General features: G+C 47.3%; 1 protein-coding gene across 5 annotated transcripts in view; it reads left to right on the top strand.

Annotated features, from left to right (window-relative positions):
* LOC147105115 (uncharacterized) overlaps positions 1-27,986 on the top strand; it is a 104,784-nt gene that overhangs the window by 13,080 nt on the left and 63,718 nt on the right. For all 5 annotated transcript variants that reach the window (XM_086011197.1, XM_086011196.1, XM_086011195.1 and 2 more), the window contains exons 2-4: positions 15,832-15,914; positions 21,368-21,589; positions 24,364-24,422. In XM_086011197.1, the coding sequence (XP_085867323.1) occupies positions 15,867-15,914; positions 21,368-21,589; positions 24,364-24,422 (329 nt within the window). In that variant the 5' untranslated portion in view covers positions 15,832-15,866. The remainder of the gene's footprint in view (positions 1-15,831; positions 15,915-21,367; positions 21,590-24,363; positions 24,423-27,986) is intronic.

Here is a 27,986-nt window from a genome sequence, read left to right as displayed (position 1 = left end):
GAGCACCTGCTCCAGGTTGGCGAGGTGATCACTGTCATTTTCGCCCGTGAGCAGGATGTCATCCAAATAACACTGGGTCCCTGGAATCCCTTGCAGGACTTGATCCATTGCCCTTTGCCAAATAGCCGGAGCTGATGCTACCCCGAACACCAGCCGGTTGTATTGGTAGAGACCTTTATGAGTGTTGATCGTGAGGTACTGTTTCGAGGCTTCTTCTACCTCCATTTGCAGGTACGCCTGGGCCAGATCAATCTTAGTGAAGCGTTTTCCTCCAGATAGCGAGGCGAAAATAGCTTCAATCCGCGGAAGCGGATATTGTACCGTGTGAAGGACTGGGTTCACTGTCACCTTAAAGTCCCCACAGATGCGAACCTTCTTTGGTTCCCCAGGCGTATTACTCAACGACCTCTTCATTACAGGAACGATGGGTGTAGCCCACTCGCTCCAGTCCACTTTGGACAGTACTCCTGAACATTCCAAACCTTCCAGCTCTGCTTCGACGGCTGGGCGGATCGCATAAGGCACCGGTCTGGCCTTAAAAAAAAACTTTGGGCTTGCATTTCCCTCTATTTTGATCATCGCTGTTATGCCTTTTAGTGTTCCGAGTTCCTCCTGGAACACTTCTTGTGCGTCAGTTAGCATTTTTGACAGTCGTCCAGGTGTGACGTCGTCATCCTTTTTGGCATCTACAGTCAGTGCTTGTATGGAATGCCAATCTAGCTGTATCTTCCGGATCCATTCACGTCCTAGTAGTGGTGGTCCTCCCTCTGGCAATACATATAGGTCCATTTTTGGTGTTTTCTTGCCGTTATATATAACGTTCACCCTTATTTTTCCTTTGGGGTAGACTTTTTGCCCCATGTATGTCTTCAAGACGATCTCTGTATCTCTCAAGGGTATATGTGAGAATAGCCGCTTGTAGTCCCTTCAGTTTATGACTGTTAGGGCTGATCCTGTGTCCAATTCCATTTTCACTTGGACTCCTGCTATCTTGAGCGTGATCCAGATAGTTTGGTGATCCTCCGTTTTGATCACATTATGTAGTTTCAGACAACCCAGCTCCTTGCTTCCGGAGTCTGTATCCCTTTTCTGTTCGTCTGAACTACTCTCCGTCACCTTATGTACCTTCTTGTACTTCTCCTGTGGAGATTTCTTGCTGCTGGTTTTCTTTTCCGACCTGCAGACTCTTGCTATGTGTCCTACTTTTCCACACTGTCTGCACACTTGGTCCTTGAACCAGCAATCCTTATGGTCGTGTGTTGTTCTGCCACAGCGATAGCACTTCACTGTTCCGTATGCCATTTCATTTGTGCCATATTCTTGCGGTCCCGTTGTATCTCAGCCGCGCCCCGTGCTGCTGCTTCGTGTGATACTGCCATGCTGAAAGCCTTGTCCAGCGTAAGATCCTTTTCTGATAGAAGCTGTTTCTGGGTTCCTTCACTTTGAAGCCCACACACGAACTTGTCCCTTAAAGTATCTGCTAGTCCCGTTCCAAACTGGCAGTGTTTCGATAGCTTGCGCAGTTCCGCTGAATACTCAGCATTACTTTCATCTTTATGCTGGTTCCTTTTGTTAAACTTAAATCTTTCTGCTATCAGCAGCAGTGTGGGGTTTAAGTGGCCCCGTAGGATTGACACTGTTTTCAAAATTCTTTTCCGCTGGTTTCTCTGGGGTTACTAGGTTTCACAGTAACCCATACGTTTTTGCCCCCATTGAATTCAACAATACCAGCGCTTTCTTGTCATCTGGCACTTAATTCGCCTTGCAGTATACTTCAATGCGTTCGACGTATGTCGTCCAATCTTCGACTTCATTGTCGAACGCTGTGATACTGCCACTCTTCGGCATTTTTTTTTTTTGGTGTGGTTAGACCGGCTCAAAATGGCGTCTCCCGCGCTTTCCTTTCTTCTCCGCTGCGGCTCAAAAATGGCGTCTCCCGCGCTCTCCCTTCTTCTCCGCTGCGGCTCAAATGGCGTCTCTCGCGCTTTCCTTTCTTCCCCCGTGGACGCTGCTCAGCCCTTGAACACCGGCCGCGCTCTGCGCGTTTTCCTGCGTGCCTCTCTTGTTGATGCCGCTTGGTCCTGAACCCCGGCTGCGCCCCGTGCGCTCTACCCTCTTTTTTTTCCGTCGACGCCGCTCGGACATCAACCCCGGCTGCGCCCTGTGCGCTTTACCCTCTCTTACACCGTCGACGCTGCTCGGCCTTCCCCTGTGCCGTCGGTCGGCTCCAGCCGCCGCCGTCCAGGAAGGGTCTGCGCCGTACCTGCTGCCAGCCTGTCTCGCTGGAGTCTCCACCGGATGGTCGACGCCCGTGCCCCTGGAATCGGCCTTCTTCTGCAGAGTTGCAGGTAGGTTCAAATCGACTCGTCGCCAATGTTAAATCCGTAAATCTTGATGTATGGTGCCCTTCAATAAATAGACAGAGACTGCAGAGGAACAATCAACGGTGTTTACTGGATGAGGGTTACTCTAAAGCTACAGTACAAATCCCTAATAACAACAGAAAATGCTGGAAAAACTCAGCAAGTCAGGCAACATCCGTGGAGAGAAATTTGAGTTGACGTTTCGGGTTTGACCCTTCTTCAAAACTGGAGAGAAAAGGAACTAGATCGAAGGCAGGGCTGCGATCGGACAAAAGAATAAAAGAACCAAAAGAAGTAAAAGAGATTAGAAGCTAGACGAGATGGTAATAGGCTGTGATTAGGTGTAAAGTGTACTGGCAGGGCAAAAGATAGCTGCCAGGTGTGAGAGAGAAACAAAAGGAAAGGGAGGGGGGGAAAGGAAAGGAGTGGAAAAATATAAGTGAAAATGAAATAGGGGCCGAGGTTATGATCTGAAATTGTTGAACTCGATATTGAGACCGGAAGGCTGCAGAGTGCCTAATCGGAAGATGAGGTGCTGTTCCTCGAGTTTACGTTGAGCTTCCGTGGAACAGTACAAGAGGCCAAGGACGGTGAGGTCCGAGTGGGAATGGAGCGGTGAATTGAAATGACAGGCGACCGGAAGCTCGGGGTCACCCTTACGGACTGAACGTACAAATCCCTACTCGGTTTATATACAGGTGTGGTCACTGCCGGTACTACAGTATACAGGAGCTGTAAAAAGTAGTTCTCCCCTTAAAGGTACATACACTACAGTCGTGGGGTTTGGAAGGTGCTGGCGAAGAAGCCTTGGCGAGTTGCTGCACTGCATCTTGTAGATGGTACACACTGCAGCCACGGTACGCCGGTGGTGGAGGGAGTGAATGTTTAAGGTGGTGGATGGGGTGCCAATCAAGTGGGCTGCTTTGTCCTGGATGGTGTCGAGCTTCTTGAGTGTTGTTGGAGCTGCACTCATCCAGGCAAGTGGAGAGTATTCCATCACATGATTTAATGAACTCGGATTAAAACAGGATAGCAGCACTGCCGACTGGTTTGAGCGGCCTGAGAGATCAGGCATCTGCAGCAAGAATCAAGCCGGCACCCTGGGCAGGGTAGCTAATAGATGCGGAGACTATAATAGGCCAGCCCGGCAAGGGATAATCACGCTGGCAGCAGAAAGCCCATGGCTGGCGTGACTGATTTGAGGAAATCTGCTAGTTGACCATTTGCTATGCTTTGTTTTATATAAAGTGTAAATGTTAACTTTTATTTCCCAAACATGATATGATCCTTAAGTCGCAGTGTCGTAAAAGGAGAAAATGCTGAAAATGCTCGGCAGGTCAGGCAGCATCTGTGGAGCGAGAAACAGAGTCAGCGTTTCAGGTCGATGACCCTTTGTCAGAACTTGAAAAAAGTTAGAGATGTAACAGATTTTAAGCAAGTGCAGAGGCAGCGAAAGGGAGGAGGAGGGGAGTGGAGGAAAGAACAAAAGGGAAAGGTCTATGATGGGCTGGAAGGCAGGAGAGATTAAATGGCAAAATGGATGATGGTGCGAGGCAAAAGGCAGATTTCCAGCATCCGCAGAATTTTGCTTTAGTATTGGTGGCTGATCAGTAACTGATCAGTGCTTAATTGCTGCTTTGCAGTCGTTTGTCAGGAAATGTTTAAACAAATGGCCCTCGAATGAGTCACCAGGCAGAACAATTATACAATGTGCTTGTGGCTAAGAGTGATGCAGTTAGGAAAACAGCAGGGCAGTTGCTTTGATTTGACATTAGTGGGGCACGTCGAGTTAATCAATCAAGTCAAAGCTAACACTGGAATGTGGGATGGGCGCACTGGAGAAACACGGGTTGAGACAGACCGGCACCCGGATCAATACAGGGTTAGGTTGGAGGGGGACTATCGGAGGGTGGGCGGGGTGTTAAACTCAGGCAAGGAGGGACACTTGGGCAACATTTTCTCTGTGTAATAAAGTTTAGTCGAATGTGAAAGCAAAGAGGGAGAACAGCCGGGGGAAACCATGCTGGCTGTCACATAGCAGTGATGAGCAAGGGTGCTTGCTGATTGCAAGAGGATTTAAGTACAGGAGCAAGGATGTCTTACTACAGTTGTACAGGGCCTTGGTGAGACCACACCTGGAGTACTGTGTGCAGTTTTGGTCTCCTTACCTAAGAAAGGATATACTTGCCATAGAGGGAGTGCAGCGAAGGTTCACCAGACTGATTCCTGGGATGGCAGGACTGTCGTATGAGGAGAGATTGGGTCGACTAGGCCTGTATTCACTAGAGTTTAGAAGAACGAGAGGGGATCTCATTGAAACGTATAAAATTCTGACAGGGCTAGACAGACTGGATGCAGGGAGGATGTTTCCCCTGGCTGGGGGGACTAGAACAAGGGGTCACTGTCTCAGGATACGGGGTAGGACATTTAGGACTGAGATGAGGAGAAGTTTCTTCACTCAGAGGGTGGTGAATCTTTGGAATTCTCTACCATAGAAGGCTGTGGAGGCCAAGCCACTGAATATATTTAAGAAGGAGATAGATAGATTTCTAGACACAAAAGGCATCAAGGGATATGGGGAGAGAGCGGGAATATGGTATTGAGATAGAGGATCAGCCATATTTGTTAGGGTCTAATTGGAGCCTGAGCGGGCCAAGTGATATACGAGGTCACTTATGTGAATAAACTCACACAACCAAATAGTTTGAGAGAAGTAAAAATGCACAGTTTAATGTACAGAGCACTCTGGGAGAAGAAGAACAGTAGACCCCGCGGTCTCAGCTGCCAGCTTCTCGGTTTTACAATAGTAGCCGAGCTTCTTTTATACAGTTTAAAAACAGGAAAGGTACCATATCAGCAATTATTACATTAATTCCTTGGCCAATCTGGTACTTTAGCATCCTTCAACTTTGGCCAATCCGATACCTTAGCAACCCTTAATCACATTCTGTCAAAAACAAGTTAATTATATTATTATACCGTTAGCTAGCTTCTTTCACAAACAACTTAATTATATTACTGTTAGCTAGCTTCTTTCATGTGACATGTTGGTATTTCACAACCCTATTCTCACAGTGATACCTATGTCCTGCCAGTTGCGTAACCCCGCCCTTAAACACCCTTTACCTCCCTTGTTCGTCCTAAACATAATTTTTCGCTCTTACAGTTTTACCCCAACAGTTGACTAGCCGTTCCTGTCTTACGTCTGTACAAGTGATATCACAAGTTGGTGCAAGCAGATCAAGTCAGCTGTCTGTTATGCCAGTGCCTGCAAAATGTCAATAAATGTCAAGTATTTCAGCAGGCACTACGGTGCCATTTTAAATTTTCCTCCAACAATATTGAATGGTGGAGCAGGCTCGAAGGGCCAAATGGCCTACTCCTGCTCCTATTTTTCTATGTTTCTGACTGACTCCCTGTTCGGAAGCGGCTTGATTTTAATATACTCATCCGTGTTTTCAAATCCCTCCATGGCCTCACCCCTCCCTATCTCTGTAACCTCCTCCAGTCCCACAACCCTCCAAGATCTCTGTGCTCTTCTAATTCTGGCCTCTTGCACATCCCTGATTATAATCGCTCCACCATTGGCAGCTGTGCCTTCAGCTGCCTGGGCCTTAAGCTCTGAAATTCCCTCCCTAAACCTCTCCGCCTCTCTCTCCTCTTTTATGATGCTCCTTAAAACCTACCTCTTTGACCAAGCTTTTGATATCTCCTTATGTGGCTCGGTGTCAAATTTGCCTGATTTACGCTCCTGTGAAGCGCCTTGGGACATTTTACTATGTTAAAGGTGCTATATAAATGCAAGTTGTTGTTGTATAAAGCAGGGGTGTCAAACTCATTTTTTACGGTGGGCCTGATCCTGGCAGTTGGCGCGGGCCACATTCAGCAAAGGATTATTAAAATAGATAAAAATGAACCATATTGGTACTTGCATGTAGATTTTATTTTGTATGTTGCAACAGTGACTGCACTTCAAAGGTACTTTATTGCCTGTGAAGTACTTCAGGATATCCTGAAGTTGCGAAAGGCGGTGCTACATTTAAAAAAAAAAGGCAAGCCACGCCCAATCGAGGAGAGCGGGCTGGATTTTATCAATGGGGATGCTTTGACAGATGAATTGTCAGCGTTTGATAGATTTGAGAAGCTGTCAAACACGGAAAACCTCTGTTCTAAGGTGAGTCCTTGTACTGAAGACTCACCAAACCCCTCTCCTGAGCAGAAAGCAGATGACTGTTGCATCGGAGAATGCAGCCGCCATTCTGTCATTTCTGCCGTTGAGATGTCGGAGCCTCTGGATCCCCAAGGGTTGAAGCCTGCAGGAAGAAGCAAAGGTAAGTAAACTTTTTCTAACACTTTACACTCGCCTCCCATACTTACCTCTCCACACTTGCACCCATCACTCACTTCTACTGCGGACCTTTCGACCCTTCTCACCCCCGCAGACCCACTGCTCGCCTCGCTGACCCTGGCGAGGTTTGCAGCCGTCGGGAAGCCCGCACTTGTGTATGTAAAATGGGGATAAGCCTCTTAACTGCCTATTAACAGGCAGTTAATTGGCTGTAATCCCCTTCCCGCCTCGAGGAAATGGGTCCCAGCGCGAGTCGGGGACCCGTCGCCTGGGAAGATGGCACGGAGGCGGGTTGGGGGCGGGTTCGATACCTGCTCCCAGTTTCTGCCATTTTCCCGGCAGTCTCGCCTCCATACCTGCCTCCCCAGGGCTGGGAAAATTCCCCCCTGAGAATCTACCTGATAAAAAGGCAAAGTCCTTGATGAGTACCTCTCCATTCTTGGCCTGCAGTGGGGTAGGACCTTGGGTGCTTGGGCCATAGGCGGTCTTGACTGCGCTAAAGAATCCACGCACGTCGTGGTTGTCAGCTAGCTGCTGGATCTCCTGCGCTTTCTCCACCCACCATCTGTTCTTTAGGTCGCGAGTTTTTTGTTGGCCCTTGGCCTTCAGGCGTCTGTAGAGCTGCTTTCTTGCTCTCGAGTTGTGCTGCTGTTTCCAGATCAGGAATGCCTTGCGCTTGCGGCTTATTAGCGCCTGGATCTCCTAGTCGTTCTCGTCGAACCAGTCTTGGTGTTTCCTGGTCGAGTGACCGAACGTCTCTTCACAGGTGCTGATTATGGAGGCCTTGAGTGCAGACCAGGCGCTGTGGACACTCTGTGTGTCTAAATCACTGGGATTTGACAGGTTGGTTGTGAGGCGGAGGCTGAATAGGGCTTTCTTAGCAGGACCTTTGAGTGCTCCAGCGTTAATTTTCCTGCGGCATTGTTTCTGTTGCCGCCGCTGTTTTGGGGCTACGTTGATGGAGATGACAGAGTGGATTAGGCGGTGGTCTGTCCAGCAGTCGTTGGCTCCTGTCATGGCGCGGGTGATGCGGACGTCCTTGCAGTCCCTTGCTTGGACGATGACGTAGTCCAGCAGATGCCAGTGCTTGGAGTGAGGGTGCTGTCATGAAGCCTTCTACTTGTCTCTCTGATGGAACAAGGTGTTGGTTATGACAAGGCCATGTTCTAAGCATTTCGTCAGGAGGAGGGTACCGTTGCAGTTGGCTTTCCCTATCCCCTCTCTGCCGATCACACCTTCCCAGAGAGGCAGTCAGTGCCCGCTGGAAGGAGCACTTCGAAGATCTCTTTAACCGAGACTCTGTCTTCGACGCGAGTGCCCTCAACTCCATCCTGCAGCATGCTACCTGGCACCACCTCAGCACAACCCCAGCCCGGCATGAGGTTGAAAAGGCCATCCGACAACTGAAGAACAACAAGGCCTCAGGAGCAGATCGAATCCCCACCGAGGCGCTAAAACATGGTGGAGAAGCACTACTGGCATGAACTCATTTCTCTTATTTGGAAGGAGGAGAGCATGCCAGGGGATCTCAGAGACGCCGTAATCGTGACCATCTTCAAGAAAGGTGACAAGTCCGATTGCGGTAATTACAGAGGAGTCTCCCTGCTGTCTGCCACAGGGAATGTCATCGCAAGAATCATCCTCAATCGCCTTCTCCCAGTGGCTGAAGAGCTCCTCCCAGAGTCGCAATGTGATTCCGCCCACTAAGGGGCACAATGGACATGATCTTCACCGCACGTCAACTACAAGAGAAATGCAGGGAACAGCACCAACCGCTGTACATGGCCTCCTTTGACCTCACAAAGGCCTTCGACACCGTCAACCGTGAGGGATTATGAAGTGTCCTCCTCAAATTCGACTGCCCTCAAAAGTTTGTCACCAGCCTCCGCCTGCTTCACGATGACATGCAAGCCATGATCCTGACCAACGGTTCCACCACAGACCAATTCACGTACGAACTGGGGTCAAACAAGGCTGTGTCATCGCACCAACGCTCTTCTCGATCTTCCTGGCTGCAATGCTCCATCTCACCCTCAATAAGCTCCCCGCTGGAGTGGAGCTAATCTACAGAACAAACGGGAAACTGTTCAACCTCCGTCGCCTCCAGCCCAGATCCAAGGTCGTCCCATCCTCTGTCATCGAATTACAGTATGCAGACGACGCTTGCGTCTGTGCACACTCAGTGGTCGACCTCCAAACCATCATCAACACCTTCACTGAAGCGTACGAGAGCATGGGCCTTACACTAAACACTAAGATAAAGGTCCTCTACCAACCTGCCTCTGCCACACAGTACTGCTCCCCGATTATCAAAATCCATGATGAGGCCTTGGACAACGTGGACCACTTTTCATACCTTGGGAGCCTACTGTCAACAAGGGCAGACGTCGATGATGAAAGTCCAACACCGCCTTCAGTGTGCCAGTGTAGCCTTCGGTTGCCTGAGGAAGAGAGTGTTTGAAGACCAGAACCTCAAACCCAGCATCAAGCTCATGGTCTACAGAGCAGTAGTGATACCCGCCCTTCTGTATGCTTCAGAGACATGGACCATGTACAGCAGGCACCTCAAAAAAAAAAAAAAAAAAAACTGGAGAGGTACCACCAACGCTGCCTCCGCAAGATCCTGCAAATCCATTAGCAGGATAGGCGCACCAACGTCAGTGTTCTAGAAACATAGAAGATAGGAGCAGGAGTAGGCCATTCGGCCCCTCGAGCCTGCTCCGCCATTCAATGAGATCCTGGCTGATCTCGCTCAGACCAACATCCCCAGCATCGAAGCTTTGACCCCGCTCGATCAGCTCTGATGGACGGGCCACATCGTCCACATGCCCGATACTCCCAAAATAAGCACTCTACTCGGAGCTCCGACACGGCAAGAGAGCCCCAGGTGGGCAGAGGAAATGCTTCAAGGACACCCTCAAAGCCTCCTTGAAAAAGTGTAACATCCCCACCGACACCTGGGAATCCCTGGCCCAAGACCACACAAAGTGGAGGAGAAGCATCCGGGAAGGCGCTGAACACCTCGAGTCTCTTTGCCGGGAGCAAGCGGAAGCCAAGCGCAGGCAGCGCGAGGAACGCACGTCAACCCAGCACCCCACCCACCGTCTGCCCCACCTGTGACAGAGACTGTAGGTCCCGTATTGGACTCATCAGTCACCTGAGAACTCATTTTTAGTGTGGAAGCAGGTCATCCTCGGTTCCTGCTTAAGAAGAAGGAAGCACCTTGGGACGTTTTACTACGTTAAAGGCGCTATATAAATGCAAGTTGTATAAAGCATAGGTGTCAAACTTGTTTTTTACGGTGGGCCTGATCCTGGCACTTGGCGCGGGTCACATTCAGCAAAGGATTATTAAAATAGTTAAAAATGAACCATATTGGTACTTGCATGTAGATTTTATTTTGTATGTTGCAACAGTGACTGCACTTCAAAGGTACTTTATTGCCTGTGAAGTACTTCAGGATATCCTGAAGTTGTGAAAGGCGGCGCTACATTAAAAAAAAGGCAAGTTCTATTAACAGCCGCCCAATAACCACTGACCACGCCCGACTGAGGAGTGAGAATCCACCAGAGAGAAAGGCAACCGATCATAGCATTGAACGGCTGAGCTAATCTTTTGGTCAGAATTTTCCACAGAACTAGAGACTGGCAAAGTAATAAAAACCAAAGAAAGGCTTGCATTTATACAGCGCATTTCATGACCACCGGACGTCCCAAAGCACTTTGCAGCCAATGAAGTACTTTCTTCAAGTGTAGTCACTGTTGTAAACATGGCAGCCAATTTCCGCACAGCAATCTGATCATGACCAGAGGATCTTTTTTGGTGATGTTGATTGAGGGTTAGATATTAGCCAGGACACTGGGGATAACTCCCCTGCTCTTCTTCGAAATAGTGGCCATGGGATCTTTTACGTCCACCTGAGAGGGCAGACGGGGCCTCGGTTTAACGTCTCATCCAAAAGACGGCACCTCCGACAGTGCAGCACTCCCTCCGTACTGCACTGGAGTGTCCGCCTAGATTTATTGTGCTCAAGTCTCTGGAGTGGGACTGTGAACCCACAGCCTTCTGACTCCGAGGCGAGGGTGCTACCAACGTATGTCAAGCTGACATGCTGGGGAGCAAGCTATAGATCTCAGGCCGACAGGATTCTGCTGAACAAATAAGATGTTTCATGCCATTATGCTCTTTGCTTGCGAAGGAGAATTAATAGATGTTCCTGTCGGGTTAATAAATGCCGGAGAGCCAGCCCTCCTCGGGGTCAGCCTAGCCAAACGTGGTCATGCCTGGTTGCATGCCTCTTAAATAACAAAAGTCACTGTGAACGGTCTCAATGCCTACTTTTAAAGTAGCCTATTTCTTGAGCAATCTCTGGTTGTGTAGGCTGCTAGCAAGTGCTGTTACACCTCTTATTCCTTTATCGTATAGCGAAGAGGATGTGTGGTTATGGGTGTGATCAAAGGGGAAATTGGTAATTATATTTTACAAAAGGGGCCAATGATGACAACATTCCGTTACACTGCAAGGATAGATGCTACACAAGCCACCAATATAAGGTGTATATCGCCACCAGTTTGTTAGAACAGAGTTAAGAGATAACAGCGCAGTGAAGCCCATACCTCTTGTTGGCAGAGTGGTAACTATAACTTTTTTTTGTTGAACTTTGTAGCGCTACTCTGTACTTTTGTTGCCGTTAATAAAAGTAATTAAAGGCAGTTTATCACTACGAGCTTGATTAGCTGAGGTCTAGAACCTTAGTGGGCAGCACCCTCGCCTCTGAGTCAGAAGGTTGTGGGTTCAAGTCCCACTCCAGGGACTTGAGCACATAATGCTAGGCTGACCCTCCCAGTGCAGTGCTGAGGGAGTGCTGCACTGTCAGAGGTGCCGTCTTTCGGATGAGATGTTAAACCGAGGCCTTGTCTGCCCCCTCAGGTGGATGTAAAAGATCCCATGGCTCTATTTTGAAGAAGAGCAGGGGAGCTATCCCTGGTGTCCTAGCCAATATTTATCCCTCAATCAACATCATTAAAAACAGATTATCTGGTCATTATCACAAAGCTGTTTGTGGGAGCTTGCTGTGCATTACAACAGTGACTACACTTCAAAAGTACTTAATTGGCTGTAAAGCGCTTTGGGACGTCCGGTGGTCGTGAAAGGCACTATATAAATGCTGCTGAAACCCTCATCCATGCCTTTGTTACCTCTAGATGTGACTATTCCAACGCACTCCTGGCTGGCCTCCCACATTCCACCCTACATAAACTTGAGGTGATCCAAAACTCGGCTGCCCGTGTCCTAACTCGCACCAAGTCCTGTTTACCCGTCGCCCCTGTGCTCGTTGACCCTACATTGGCTCCTGGTTAAGCAACGCCTCGATTTCAAAATTCTCATCCTTGTTTGCAAATCCCTTTATGGCCTCGCCCCTCCCTATCTCTGTAATCTCTTTCAGCCCCACAACCGCAAGATATCTGCGCTCCTCTAATTCTGGCCTCTTGAGCATCCCTGATTATAATCGCTCAACCATTGGTGGCCGTGCCTTCCGTTACCTCGGCCCTAAGCTCTGGAACTCCCTCCCTAAACCTCTCTGCCTCGCTACCTCTCTTTCCTCCTTTAAGACGCTCCTTAAAACCTACCTCTCTGACTGAGCTTTTGGTCACCTGTCCTAATTTCTCCTTATGTGGCGCTCGGTGTGAAATTTTTTCTTATAACACTCTTGTGAAGCACCTTGGGACGTTTTACTACGTTAAAGGTGCTATATAAATACAAGTTGTTGTTGCTTTTTTAAGACTCCCAGTGCTGGAGTCACCGAAACTTCGGGCCTTCCTGTCTGTATGATTCAGCTGCTTGTTGTCTGAACCATCTGTGCTATGTGGGAGGGGCGGAGCAGTGATGTGAAGTCCTTGCTGTGTACCCATTGAGTTGTTTTTGAATGATAATCTCATCAGTGCTGCACAGAATCCTCCTGACCCATCCCTGGGCCCTGTACATCTCAACAGAGTCATTTTGTATGAAGGGTTGGCTGTGAGCCTAACTCCTACATAATACGGCTCTGGCTATAAATCCTGTGCAGCTTCTCCTAGAGTAATAGATAGACCTGCTGGAAGCACTTGACGACCGGCAGACCCTTCGTTAACCCTTCATGTCTTGTTGATTTTCAGAAATCATTTTCTAGTGGTGCAGAAAAAAAAATCAGCAAATCAGAATGGGAATGAATTCCTTTTTTAATGTTAAAATAATCAGAATCTTGATATTGAAGGAAAGCCAAAAGGCACTTTGAATCTTTAGTAAACAGAGCGACAAATCTCTGGAGCTCAACAGACCAAGGTAATGGCCTGAGAAAACCATGAAACGCCGCCTTGCCCGCACTGACTGAGCGTGTGGTAGCTGGAGCGCGTAGGCTCTAATCCATCGCTCCTGGGTAAACAACAGTCGAGCCAAATTGTAGGTGAGGACAGTCTGCGGCAATTGGGAAGCTTCCCATCCACCAGAGGTTGTGATTGCTTACAGCGGAGAATGTTCCACTTCAGGAAACACTGCCTGTTAAAATATTAGAGGTCAGCACAGACCAGACTTGTGCTGGAATTCGCGCTACCCCCATCTGGCAAGTCGAGCGTAAAATGTCGTTCGACCATTGCTGCTCGTGTTGTGGCCGAATATTTTCTTTGATATTTGAGCTGGTTTTATGCACAAAAACAGATTATCTGGTCATTATCGCATCGCTGTTTGTGGCAGCTTGCTGTGCACAATTTGGCTGTTGCATTCCCCACATTACAACAGTGACTCCACTTCAATAGTACTCCATTGGCTGTTAAGCGCATTGGGATGCCCTGAGGTCGTGGAAGGCGCCATATAAATGCAAGTCTGTCTGTCTTTGTATTCTGGTTTTATGCAGACCAAAGCATATTTTAAATAAAGCCTGAGTAAATTTTGATCTATGCCACCAATTTAACTGGGTACTGCAGCATCAAGATTTTTCGGCGAATCACTCCTACGTGATTTTGATTTTAAAAACGAAACCCTTAAATCTGAAATAGAAACCGAAAATGCTGAAAGCTTTCCCAGTGGTTCAGAGAGCTTATACAGCGAGTAGCTGAGCCGTACAGACCTGGAACAAAAACCACCTGCATTTATATAGCGCCTTTAACCTAGTAAAACGTCCCAAGGTGCTTCACAGGAGCGTTAACAGACACAGTATGACACCGAGCCACATAAGGAGACATCAGGACAGACTTGGTCAAAGAGAGAGGTTTTAAGAAACATCTTAAAGGAGGAAAGAGAGGCGGAGAGGTTTAGGGAGGGAATTCCAGAGCTGAAGATTATCTAGGCAGCTGAAGGCATGGCCGCCAATGGTGGAACAATTAAAATCGGGAATGCACGAGGGCAAAATTGGAGGAGCGCAGAGCAATGTTCCCTTTTTTTTTTTAGTGTGCACTCCCTTTAACTGGCTGCGTGGCCCATTCAAATTTTCGCGCATGTGCAGTTTCTTCCATGTAAAAGCTGTTGAGCGGCCAGCGTGGGACAGCCAGACCACTGTGCGGCCGCACAGCTTAGCAGGAACATTGGCGTAGAGATCTCGGAGGGTGGTAGGCGGTTACAGAGAGCAGGAGGTGCGAGGGATTTGAACACAAGGATGATAATTACATAAGAACATAAGAAATAGGAGCAGGAGTAGACTATTCAGCCCCTCGATCCTGCTCCGCCATTCAATAAGATCATGGCTGATCATCGACCACAACTCCACTTTCCTGCACTATCCCCATATCCCTTGATTCCATTAATATCCAAAAATCTATCGATCTCTGGCTTAAATATACTCAACGGTTGAGCCTCCACAGCCCTCTGGGGTAGAGAATTCCAAAGATTCAGCACCCTCCGAGTGAAGAAATATCTCCTCAATTCAGTCCTAAATGGCTGACCCCTTATTCTGAGACTGTGAACCCTAGTTCTAGACTCCCCAGCCAGGGGAAACATCCTCTCTGCATCTACCCTGTCAAGCCCTGTAAGAATTTTGTACATTTCAGTGAGATCACCTCTCATTCTTCTAAACTCCAGAGAATATAGGCCTAGTCTACTCAATCTCTCCTCATAGGACAAACCCCCCATCCCAGGAACCAGTCTGGTGAACCTTTGTTGCACTCCCTCTATGGTAAGTATATCCTTCCTTAGGTAAGGAGATCAAAACTGTACACAATACTCCAGGTGCGGTCTCACCAGGGCCCTAGATCATTTTAATTGCTGCATTCCCTCTTGTGGCTGAATATTTTCTTTATGATATTTGAGCTGGTGCAGTCCAAAGCATTTATGCAACACTCTAAATAAAACCTGAGTAAATTCTGATCTATGTTACCTATTTAACTGGTTATTGTAACATTGCCGGACTGGAAGCCAATGTAGGTCAACAAGCACTGGGGTGAAAGGTAAACAGGACTTGGTGCGAGTTCGGATATGGGAATGTATCCGGTGCAATCCCTTTTCTGTGCTAGAGTGTTACTGACTTTGTAGAAGGTTACACTTAGTACATTCAGGAAAGAAGAGAGTTGGGTGTCAATGTACAGGTTAGGCTAAGCAATCCAGCAAGATGGAGTCTAGCAAAGTTTGCTTCAACAAAAGCTGCCCAGCTGTTTCTGCAGTGTGGCTTACTTCTGTAGTTGAGAACACAGTGGGTACTCTACCATCTGGAAAGACAAGGGCAGCAGGCGCATGGGAACACCATCTCCTCCGAGTTCCCCTCCAAGTTATATGCCGTCTTGGAAATATATCGCCGACATCGTCGCTGGGTCAAAAACCTGGAGCTCCCTCCCCAACAGCACTGTGGGGGTACCTTCACCACACGGACTGCAGCGGTTCAAGAAGGTGGCTCACCACCACCACCTTCTCGAGGGCAATTAGGGATGGGCAATAAATGCTGGCCTTGCCAGCGACGCCCACATCCCATAAACGAATTTAAAAAAGCTCGCCCTCACCATTGGGTGGCGTAGTATGGAGATGAGAGGTTGTTTATCTTTCGATATGAAAATGCGCACAATTAGTGGCACGCTGTTAGTAAAAATATTCAAAAATATCTGAGGTTTAACAGTGGATTATTTTGAAAAAATATTCCTAACTGTTTCTTCTGTGTTTTAGCCTTTCATCGCATTACCTGGCCTGATTCACCTGATATGTATCTGAAGAATTACAGACAGTGTCCATACCCTGCAGAACGAACTGTAAGTACCCATGATTTTTACTGTTCCTTGCCAGCGTGCCAGATGTGTAATGAACTCTTTTGAAGGGACACGGGGACGTAAGAGAACTACTAGGCACTCGGTCTAAGCGTTAAACAAGCTTTAATCAACTGTTTTACAACATGGAGATCTAGTTGTGTCCTTCATTAGTTCCTGTAAAAGAATGTCCTGAGCAAGCTGGGCCCATGCCCGAGTATTTATACTCTCCCTGGACAGCGCCACCAGAAGGCTGCCCAGTATTATTTCATAAGTCATTGCCACATGAATGACGAGATTCATGTCTCACGGTCTGCCTTGTACTCGGTCTTGCACAGCCCGTTACCAAGGAGCACAGATAGTTTCGTGGGATGTCTTCTGCTGTTAAAATTAGAAACTTAAAATCATTAATTGCAGAATTTGATGCTTGACGTGACATGTACTGTGACACCAAAGCTCCTGGGTGGACAGCATTGGCTGAAATTAAGCTGAAGTTGAAGAGGAACCATCTTGGTCGTTTCTGTCTGGGAGGCTGGGCTATACAAGCTTGCAAATTTCAAAGTACACGCTCCAGACTGCAGCGTGTAATGATATGTGTAATGCTACAGCCAGCACGTGTGTGATACTCTTGGATGAATCACACAATGTGGTACAGTTATCTATACATATTAGATATAGTAGAGCTGAACCTTTGAAATATGCTTTTGCGCATTTGGGCCCTATTACAATTTTATTACTCTCTATACCTGTTGCCCGCAGTTTCTCTCCCAAGGGCCATGTGTGGACTTGGACAGCGAGAATTGTCAGGCTATTTTTCATCGAGGGCTGTAGGGAAAATGCCTTGTAAAATTGTCTGAAATATGTTCTCAAAATAGAGTTTCAGCTTAAAGGTGGCCACACAAAATGGAGTCAGTCGTTAAACTGAATGGTGGGAAGTGGAAACTGCAGAAAGACTTGCATTTATGTAGCGCCTTTCACGGCCTCAGGATGTTCCAAAGCGCTTTACAGCCAGTGAAGTACTTTTGGAGTGTAGTCACTGTTGTAATGTAAGAAACGTGGCAGCCATTTTGTATACAGCAGGCTCCCACAAACAGCAATGTGATAATGACCAGATAATCTCTTTTTTGGTGATGTTGGTTGAGGATAAATATTGGCCAGGACACCGGGGAGAAACCCCTGCTCCTCTTCGAAGTAGTGTCACAGGATCTTTTACGTCCACCTGAGAGGTTAGACCACGAAGATGTAGATTTAAACACAGCATTTCCTTACCAGTGGTATGGTGGCCAGATAAGTACTGTGCTCAGGAGTAGTGCATTAGTGGGACATAAATATGTCGTGCCGTAGCTGGTCCTGTGGCGCCTTTGTTAAAGAGACTGAGAAGTCAGAAGGGGAGAAGTGGAGTCTGGCCTGTCTAGATATCCATGCTTCGTTAACTTGAGATTTTCCAGGTCACATACATGACTGTGAGAAATGATTGACACTTGGGAGGTAAAACCTTCTGCCACAAGTGTCACTCAGAGGCTTTAAGAGGCTGCTTAAAACCTACCTCTTTGACCAAGCGTTTGGTCACCTGTCTTAACGCCTCCTCCTTTAGCTCTGTCAGTTTTTATCTGACTACGCTTCTGTGACATGCCTTGGGTTTGTTTTATTCCGTTAAAGGCGCTATATAAATGCAAGTTGTTGTTTAGTTAGAAGAGTCTCTCTGTCTTTAATCTTCTGCATTAATCTTTACCAAGCAGATGCAGAAGGGAACCTTTACACAAGTTTAAATAAAAGGTGCGCACGGGGAGGTAGAGATGAACAGTAACATTGTAGCTGGAAACTCTGTTTACACTGGAGTCTTTGTCAATTTTTTCGCACTGGTGCTTGTTTGGATTCTGAGAGACCGGTGTCTAATTCTGGCCACCTCATCCAGGCAGCAGAATCATTAAACCCCTTTTCCCGTGGCTCTGCAAGCGTGCCGATGGGATAAAGGAGCCGAATATAACGGTGCAAATGCAGGTGATCAACTCGTGGGACACCGTTCAACAGCAATCCGAATTAAATGAGCGCCAGGCTAAAAGCATCCATGCTGTGCTAGTGTACTAGACCCAGGCTCAATATCGAAGAATATGTAGAGTTACTGAACTATTGAAGCGTAGAGTTAGAATGTGAATTGTAAAAAAAATAATGGTTTTACAAAAGAAATGGTTTTGCCTAGCGCAGCAGCCAGGATAAGCTGAAGGCATAGAAGAATTCCAGTCATGTCAGTTAAGGAGTTGCACAAAGAGCTGAGGTCGTTTACAAGGGCATAACGCAGAAACAGGCCTTCATGTAGGCCTAGCTGGGCCTGATAAGAGGTCGAGTAAGGAACCTTATGATAAACAAACTGTCTAGGAGAAAGTGTAAAATGTCCAAACAGGACATAAGCAGAGGGATGATCTCACGAGACTAGGAGGGGTTTGACGTAGGTACCTATTCCCCTGTAATTGGACAATTGAATGGGTAACAAATGATTGATGTGAGGTATCCACTGCCCCGCCCGCCGCCCCCCTGTCGAAATCTCGACTCCGAGTAAGACTCTAGACACCACTTCTATCGTTCAGAATAACATAGTATTTTATTTACTTGTACAAGGGGAGAGCACCTCAGTCAAGGGCTGGGGATACTTCTCCAAATAACACTCGTTCGGACTCTATATATTTATACAGTGAAGTAAACAACTCCTGATTGACACATCATTATCATACATCAAACCGTTTCATGCACAAGAACAATGAATAGAACATCTTGTCACATTCCTGTACGTTCACATAGTTAATCATTGCTACATACACAAAGACATCTGTCACCACAGACTTACTCCTATTCCTCTTACATTGTTCAGTTACAGGCTGCACCTTTGGTACCTAGCACATTCTGTTCTGGCCGTGTTCCAACAGTCTTGCATCAACGAAACCAATACTTAAACTTTTAACCCATGTCAACTATCCCATCATACTTTGCAAGACTGACACAAAACTATATGTATGATATTCTATATTTCCACCCCCCCCCCCCCCCCCCCGAAATATATATAAGGTATATAAATGAGCAGCCGAAAGGGAAAAATGGGCAGAGAAGGGAAGGGCTTCCCCGGGGTGGATTCATGCTAGCTTCGGCTTAACACCTCCGCCAGCCTCGGGAGACGACCAAAGAGGAAGAGACCATTGCCGCAGGCTGCAGGGATCCGAGACCACTCCGTCCGTCTGTCTGTCCATCCGTTCCAGGGCCGGTAAACCGGTCTCCTCTGTTACGGGTTATATGTCTATCCTGATTGCGTGTTGTATTTGATTATATTTGAACTGCAGCTCCTTAATAAAGCGACCTATGACTCCTAAGACCCTTTGGGTAATCTGTGTGTGACCTGTGATCACAATCTTACAAAGATCAGAGATAGACTTGGGAGCCGATGGGTTCCCTAGAATAACAGTAACCAGATGCAGAAAGATTATATTGTGTGAAAGGTAACAGTACCTACCAGTACAAAGAATGCTCATCTTCATTAGCTAAGCTATAGATAGGCGTATATCAACTTACTAGTTTAACCTTGTATGGACTTGTGTTTAACCTGTTGGTGTAATCATGTAATGGATTGACTTGGCAGTGGTCACGTGCACCCAGGAGCTGAGAGTTTAAAAATAAGCAGTTTTGGGCAGCTCTCCGAGTACACACCCTAGAGACTGCAAGCAAGATAGAATTAGTGTAGGTTAGCAGACATTCACATCTTTCAGATTGGTAATGTTTGATCGGTTCTTCTGGTCTATTGAAGCTTGTTTTCAGGGCTTTACTATGGTCTGTTGCATTGTAGAATTTACGACGTAGACTAAAGCCTGTTAAGGATTAAGTTGTGGGGTGTTTTCATTGAGAATGCCAAACCAAAATACTAAGGGGCCGATTTTCCTGAAGCTGTTGGGAAGAAGGCGGGACTACAACGTTCGGGTTTTAGACCCGCCTACTTCGACGTCCAGCCAATCTGCGCGATTTTCCCTTGATTGATCTTGTTCAGCCCGCCCAGCGGGCTCAGCAGGCCAATTAAGGGCCACCCGGCAACAGGTGACGTCACAGACTGCAATTTCATCTGTCAAGAGTTTTTGACAGATGAAATATCAGTGTTTCACAGCTGTTTCAAGCTGTCAAACACTGACAGTCTGAGCTCTAACATGAGTCCTTCTGCACAGACTCAGTTAGAACTCACACCGGCACTCAAAGCTGAAGGCTGTCACTTTTGACATCGCAGCCGTTCAGCTTTAAGTGCCGGCTGAGTGATGGGCTCCTGACGGCTACAGGAAGAAAGGCTGTTAAGGTAAGTACAGGTAAGTAAAAGTTCTTTACACACACCAAACACACTTGCCTTTGCACTCATGCACCCATCACTCACCTGAACACCGACATCGCGACCCCTCCAAGTCCTTCAACCCGACGGCCCGCCTGCTCTAACCTGGCGTGGTTTGGAGCCGTCGGGAATCCCACACGAAACCCCTCAAAATAGGGATTAGGCTAAAAACTGCCTGTTAACTACCTGTTAACAGGCAGTTAATTGGCACTAATCCCTTCCCGCCTGGTTTCGGCAGGTCCCAGTGCGGGGCGGGGACCCGCCGCCTCTGAAAGTTGCGTGGAGCGGGGTTTTGGGCGGGATGGTGTCGGGACCCCCAAATTCGGGATTCCCCCCTGCCCCCCCCCCCCCACACGCCTGAAACCCCGCCTGACGGCTCCACGAAAATCGACCCCATAGTATCGAATTTACAAAGACCTATCTAACGACTTAGTCTAACAGTGTTAGTGGAACCTAGGAACAGGAGGCGGCCATTCAGCCCCTCGAGCCTGCTCCGCCATTCAGTTGGATCGTGGCTGAGCTGTACCTTAACTCCATTTACCCGCCTTTACTTCATATCCCTGGATACCCTTACCTAACAAAAACCTATCGATCTCGGTCGTGAAAGCTCCAATTGTCCCAGCATCCGTGGCCTTTTGGGGCAGAGAATTCCCGATTTCTGCTGCGCTTTGTGTGGAAAAGGCGCTTCCTGATCTTTGTCCTGAATGGCTCAGCTCTAATGTGAAGATTGTCTCCTTTTCCTTGATTTCCCCCCCCCCCCCAGAGGAAATAGTTTGTATTTACTCTATCGAATCCTTTTAACATTTTAAATGCCTCGATCAGCTCTCACTTTCTCAATCTTCTATACTCAAGGGAATACAAGCCAAGTTTAAGCAACCTGTCCTTGGAATGTAGCCCCCTAAGCCCCAATGTGCCAGTACTGTGCGGTAATTGGTAGATTACCCAATTCCAATCCTTGGCGCACTGTCAATTTAACGTTGGTGGAGCTGAAATGTAATTGGTAAGCGGAAGTGATACTGGATGTTTGCGGCTATGTCTGTGTATCTCTATGCCCAGCGCTGCGGCAAATGTGATGGTGTGTGTTTTTTTTTTGTCTCCTCCTTAGTCCCATAGCAAAGAGATGGAATTAATCTACAAAAGATGTCTTCAAAGTGAGCCCGAAGCACTTGGGCAGTCTCCGCACAGTCAAAGCCTTCCTAGGGTTCATGACAAGAGGCAACAGGCAAAGCATGTTCCTCAGCATAAACTGAGCAGCGATGAAAGCGCCAAGGAACAGGGAAGTAAAGTCCACCAAAAGTCAGTGATGCACAGCAAACAAAATGAGCGGGTGAGTAGTATTGAAATGTTGGCGTGAGTAGGCGGAATAGTACTGTATTACAGAGCGATGGGGCCACTTTGCACAACATTAGAATGGTAGGGCTCTAGGTTGTTCACACAATCCTGCAGATGAAGTATTGGCAATCTTTTTTTCCTCACCAATTTTCTCCTTTTCCCCACTGCTCCGAAGACGCTGACTCCTCAAGAGTGCAGGAGTGCCGCATACCCTCTGATACCTCGCCCAAGTGGCCATTGTGATTCTTGACTCTGCTATTTGACTGTGGAGAGCATCGTGGCCCAGTCCCTGCCATCCACAAGTGTACTTCCAGCAGAGTTCGCTACACACTGATCAGGAATGGAAATCCTGGCTAATCAGTCAGCCGTGGCTCAGTGGGCAGCACCCTCGCCTCTGAGTCAAGCAGAGACTTGAGCACAAAAATCCAGGCTGACATTCCAGTGCAATGCTGAGGGCGTGCTGCACTGTCAGAGGTGCCGTCTTTCAGATGAGACGTTAAACTGAGGACCTGTTTGCTCTCTCAGATGGGCGTAAAAGATCCTATGAGACTATTTCGAAGAAGAGCAGGGGAGTTCTCCCCGGTGTTCTGGCCAATATTTATCTCTCAATCAACATCACTGTGATAAATCCATGTAGTGAAACAAGGAACTCGAAGAGGCGAGATACTAGAATTAGTCCGTGTACTTTATTAAACAACTACGTAATGAACATACAGGCCTGCATCCTCCCATTCCACCTCCGCTGACCTTAACTAGCAGCAGCACTAGCTACAGCACCACCTGGTGGATAACCTTAATCATAACATCCCCGATTACTATAATCACTAAAACAGATTATCTGGTCATTATCACATTGCTGTTTGTGGGAGCTTGCTGTGTGCAAATTGGCTGCTGCGTTTCCCACATTACAACCGTGACTCCACTTCAAAAGTACTTCATTGGCTGTAAAGTGCTTTGGGACGTTCGGTGGTCGTGGAAGGCACTACATAAATGCAAGTCTTTTTTTTAATCTCTCCCATCTTAACCCAGACGTGAGGTCGGTGGTAGCGGTTCTATCACTCAGCACAGACCAGGATTCAGCAGATACGCGATAATTTGCCTTTTACGTTCCCTGTGAGGAATCGTGATGGCACAGCCAAGTTTAACACCTCACTGTGTGGGGAACCTTGGAGGTGAATTCAAGGCCTACTGCTCTGGGCGTTGCACTCCCTGCCATAGGGTTAGATAAACTGTCAAAAGTAGCAAAAGAAAAATACAAAAAGCAAACCAAGGAATGCTGATGTGCAAAGGTTAAAAGGGATAGAATCATTGAATGGTTACAGCACAGAAGGAGGCCATTCGGCCTGTCGAGTCCATGCCGGCTCTCTGCACGAGCACTTCAGCTAGTCCCACTCCCCCGCCCTTTCCCCGTAGCCCTGCAATTTATTTTCCTTCAGGTTCTTATCCAATTCCCTTTTGAAAGCCACCATTGAATCTGCCTCCACCACCCTTTCAGGCAGTGCATTCCAGATCATAGCCACTCGCTGTGTAAAAAAGTTTTTCCTCATGTCGCCTTTGGATCTTCTGCCAATCACCTTAAATCTGTGTCGTCTGATTCTCGACCCTTCCACCAATGGGAACAGTTTCTCTCTATCTACTCTGTCCAGACCCCTCATGATTTTGAACACCTCCATCAAATCTCCTCTCAACCTTGTCTGCTCCAAGGAGAACAACCCCAGCTTCTCCAGTCTATCCGCGTAACTGAAGTCCCTCATCCCTGGAACTATTTTTGTAAATCTTTTCTGCAGCCTCTCTAAGGCCTTCACATCCTTCCTAAAGTGCGGTGCCCAGAATTGGACACAATACTCCAGTTGAGGCCGAACCAGTGTTTTATAAAGGTTCATCAAAACTTCCTTGCTTTTGTACTCTATGCCTCTATTTCACAGAATCACAGAAACCCCACAGTGCAGATAGAGTCCATTTCGGCCCATCGAGCCTGCACCGACACATATCCCACCCGATCCCTGTAACCCCTACACCAACACATATCCTACCCAATCCCCGTAACCCCACGTATTTAATCCCCCTAACACTAAGGGTCAATTTATCATAGCCAATCAACTTAACCCGCACATCTTTGGACTGTGGGAGGAAACCGGAGCACCCGGAGGAAACCCACGCAAACACGGGGAGAATGTGCAAACTCCACACAGACAGTCACCCGAGGCCGGATTCGAACCCGGGTCCCTGGCGCTGTGAGGCAACCGTGCTAACCACTATGCCACCGTGCTGCCATTATGAAGGCCAGGATCCCGTAGGCTTTTTTTAAACTGTTTTCTCAACCTGCCTTGCCACCTTCAACGATTTGTGCACATATACCCCCAGGAAATCCATTTAATATCGCAACAAAGGAATTGGAAGTTATATCTTGTATTTTATTTACTGAACTACTTTATTCAATACTATTGACTCTTGGCAAACACCATGGCTGTAATTTGCTAGTGTATGTGTCTCAGCTACTCACTGGATAACCTCTCTGACCCTTGGAGGAATTGTTGCTAGTCTTGGTTCTGCTGTTTAACGGGGAGGCAAATTGCTCTCTGAGAAAGGAGGGAAGATAAATAGCCTTCCTTGGAAGTTAGAGCAGCGATGGTGGATTATATAATTGTCTAAGGACCGTAACATTTACATGTATATACCCGAGACGGTCTGTACTCTAGAGGATTATAATATTTCAATCCTTCAAAAAGTATAATTACGCAACAAAGCCTTTCTTTTTTACACTGACAGAAAGATAGCTCTTCTGGTTGCAATCCAGTGAAGGCTGGAGGAAGCAAAGTTCACCAAAGGTATGTACCATTTATCAGTGAAGGCTTTTTCATCTTGAAAATCCTGTTGTGTTTTGCAAAACCGTCTTGAGATTAGCGATAATTTTCCTTCTGCAGTCCCTGTCAGGAAGTGTGGAGCCTCTGCTTGATGCCCCACCCTGATGGTACAAGAATGATTTACTAGGATGATGCCAGACTGAGAGGTTATACTTAATCAGGAAAGATTGAAGAGGCTGGGGCTCTTATCTCTAGAAAAGAGAAGACTGAGGGGTGACCTGATAGAGGTCTTCAAGATGATGGAAGGGTTTGATAGGGTAGACGTGGAGAAGATGTTTCCACTTGTAGGGGGAGTCTAAAACTAGGGGCCATAAATATAAGACAGTCACTAATAAATCTAACAGGGAATTCAGGAGAAACTTTCTTTACCCAGAGAGTGGTTAGGATGTGAAACTCGCTACTACAAGGAGTCGCTGAGGCGAACAGTATTGATGCATTTAAGGCAGGGGTGGGCGATTATTTGGGCTGGGGGGCCACTGAACAAGTTTTGGTGAGCTGTTGAGGGCCGCACACCAATCGCGAGGTCCCGCGCAGGCCGCTCACCAGCTCCTGCCACTGGAAGAGAGACTGCGCAGCAAATTTAAAGGGACCACGCACGAGAAAAAAAATTGGAGGGAACATTGCTGCACGGACACACACACACACACTGAATCGTGTTAACAATAGCTACCGTTCAAATTAAAAACAGTGAATGCAATGTCCAGTATACCCGAGTCGATTTAGTTATGCCACCACCAGTGTTCCCTCTTATTTTTTTCTTGCCACCACGCGGTTTTTGTATTGAAAAGCCGACTGCGCGGGCTAATTAAGTGGGATAATATTAAAATGAGTGAATAGATGTGCAAGAATTAATAACCCCACTAACGGTCATTGGTGAGAGCAAAGTGTTAAATTGGTAAATTTGAAGCTGTGTTGCTCATCACGCCCAATTCTACCCTCCCAATAATTTATAAATATCAAATCAGATAGTGGTCAGGTACTACCTTAAATACACAAAATGTAGTGTAAAATAGCAAAATGTTCCATTACTAGATGAATGAAATGATTGCTCGATTGATTATATGTTGCACTGAGAGTCTACGTGGCTGTTTGGTGCAGCGGCTCGAGTCTGCGGGGCCTCCCACACGAGAGGTGTTCTCTTTCTTCAGTGTGCTGAGTACAGGAACCCGAGGCCTCGCAAGGCCTGGGCTACAATCGTGTGCCGTTACATGGAGTCCTTGTGCTCCGGGATCCTCTCCCGCGTCTAAGACGGCGATGAGAACTGCCCCGTGCCGTCGTACTCTGGGTACCGGGAGAGGAACGACGCAGCGCAGTGAAAGAGTCATCGAGACGAGCAACTGTGGCTCAACGTAGTCAAATGTGCAGCTTGAGCTCCGGCTGTATTTTGCCCGCCACTAGGCTAGAAACTCCTCCGCTCGTTACTGAAGAAACTCCCAGATCTGACATAACTGGGTCCGCGCCAGAGAAGAGGCTTCAAGGCGATTTAGACAAGTTGAGTGAGTGGGCAGCTACATGGCAGCAAGCAGTATAACGTGGATAAATGTGAAGTTATCCACTTCGGTAGGAAAAACAGAAAGGTAGAGTATTATTTAAATGGTGATAGATTGGGAAATGCTGATGTACAAAGGGACCTGGGTGTCCTTGTACACCAGTCACTGAAAGCAAACATGCAGGTGCAGCAAGCAGTTAGGAAGGCAAATGGTATGTTAGCCTTCATTGCAAGAGGATTTGAGTACAGGAGCAAGGATGTCTTACTACAGTTATACAGGGCCTTGGTGAGACCACACCTGGAGTACTGTGTGCAGTTTTGGTCTCCTTACCTAAGAAAGGATATACTTGCCATAGAGGGAGTGCAGCGAAGGTTCACCAGACTGATTCCTGGGATGGCAGGACTGACGTATGAGGGGAGATTGGGTCGACTAGGCCTGTATTCACTAGAGTTTAGAAGAATGAGAGGGGATCTCATTGAAACGTATAAAATTCTGACAGGGCTAGAAAAGACGGGATGCAAGGAGGATGTTTCCCCTGGCTGGGGGGGGTCTAGAATGAGAGGTCACAGTCTCAGGATACGGGGTAGGACATTTAGGACTGAGATGAGGAGAAATTTCTTCACTCAGAGGGTGGTGAACCTGTGGAATTCTCCACCACAGAAGGCTGTGGAGGCCAAGTCACTGAATATATTTAAGAAGGAGATAGATTTCTAGACACAAAAAGGCATCAAGGGGTATGGGGAGAGAGCGGGAATATGGTATTGAGATAGAGGATCAGCCAGGATCATATTGAATGGCGGAGCAGGCTCGAAGGGCCGAATGGCCTACTCCTGCTCTTATTTTTCCATGTTTCTATGGGAGACTGGCGGTACCCCTCACCAAATTCAGACAACACCTTTTCACCCAATTGCACCAATAAACAAAAATAGCATTTTGTAACTCACTGGAATGCAATCAAGCCCAGGCCTAATTTTGAATTCGTTGCTAAAATTCCTTCAGAGACGAGTTGAGACTAAAAACTCGCTGCAAGATTTTAAAAAAGGTTCTAAGCAAACAATCTTCCAATCGATTGGATTGTGCTAATTCCGAGTCACGCTTCCAGTGGTGTAACTTTATATATTTAAAGTATTGATGTTATCGTGCATTTAGCTGGACAGATTTAAGGAAACTGAACCCACAAACCGTGAGTAAATCACCTTTCATGTTGCAGTGCTGAAGCAGAAACTGTGGTTTCGGGTGTGAATAACTTTGTTGCTTTACAAGCTGCAGTTACTGCAATAAGTTTCTATTCTGCCGTAATCGCTTCTATCTGGCTCAGTTTCGATTTCTAGTCTCACTCCAGACATTTCTGGGTCTGGTGCTGAAGATACCACTGTAAACAGCGTCTGACACTGCAGTGTGTATATTGTTTTTTTTTTGCAAACTTGAAAGGGGAGGTTATAGCACCGGCAGATTGATGCAGCGAATGGTGGATTCGATTTACCCTGCCTCTCTTTTTGGTTATGACTCCCCTGCTGCCTCGGAGACGATGGCCCGCCTCCTGATGTCCCGTGGGGCGAATGTTCGACGCTCCAAACCAGGCCTTGGCGGGCCGGATAGAATCCATTGGCGGGCTGGATAGAATCCATTGGCGGGCCGTATTTTGCCCACCACTGATTTAAGGGGGAAGCTATATAAACACATGAGAGAGAAAGGAATAGAAGGATACACCGTTCGGGTGAGATGATAGAGGAATGGGAGGCGGCTCGTGTGGAGGTGAAGCACCGGCATGGACCTATTGGGCCCAATGGCCTCTTTCTGTGCTGTACATTCTAAGTAACTAAGTTTAACACCTCACTGTGTGGGGAACCTTTGAGGTGAATTCAGGGCCTACTACTCTGGGTGTTGCACTCCCAAAACTGTGACACCTGCCATAGCGATAGATAAACTGCCAGAGTCCAAAAAATAATACAAACAGCAAACCAAGGAATGCTGATGTGTAAAAGTTCAAAGGTAAATCCATTTAATATCGCAACAAAAGGGGTAATGCTTGTATTAT

This window comes from Somniosus microcephalus, chromosome 18, assembly GCF_052327205.1.
Source record: "Somniosus microcephalus isolate GS21.2 chromosome 18, FLI_Smic_1.0, whole genome shotgun sequence".
NCBI lineage: Eukaryota > Metazoa > Chordata > Chondrichthyes > Squaliformes > Somniosidae > Somniosus > Somniosus microcephalus.
This window is presented reverse-complemented; position numbering and strand designations above follow the sequence as displayed.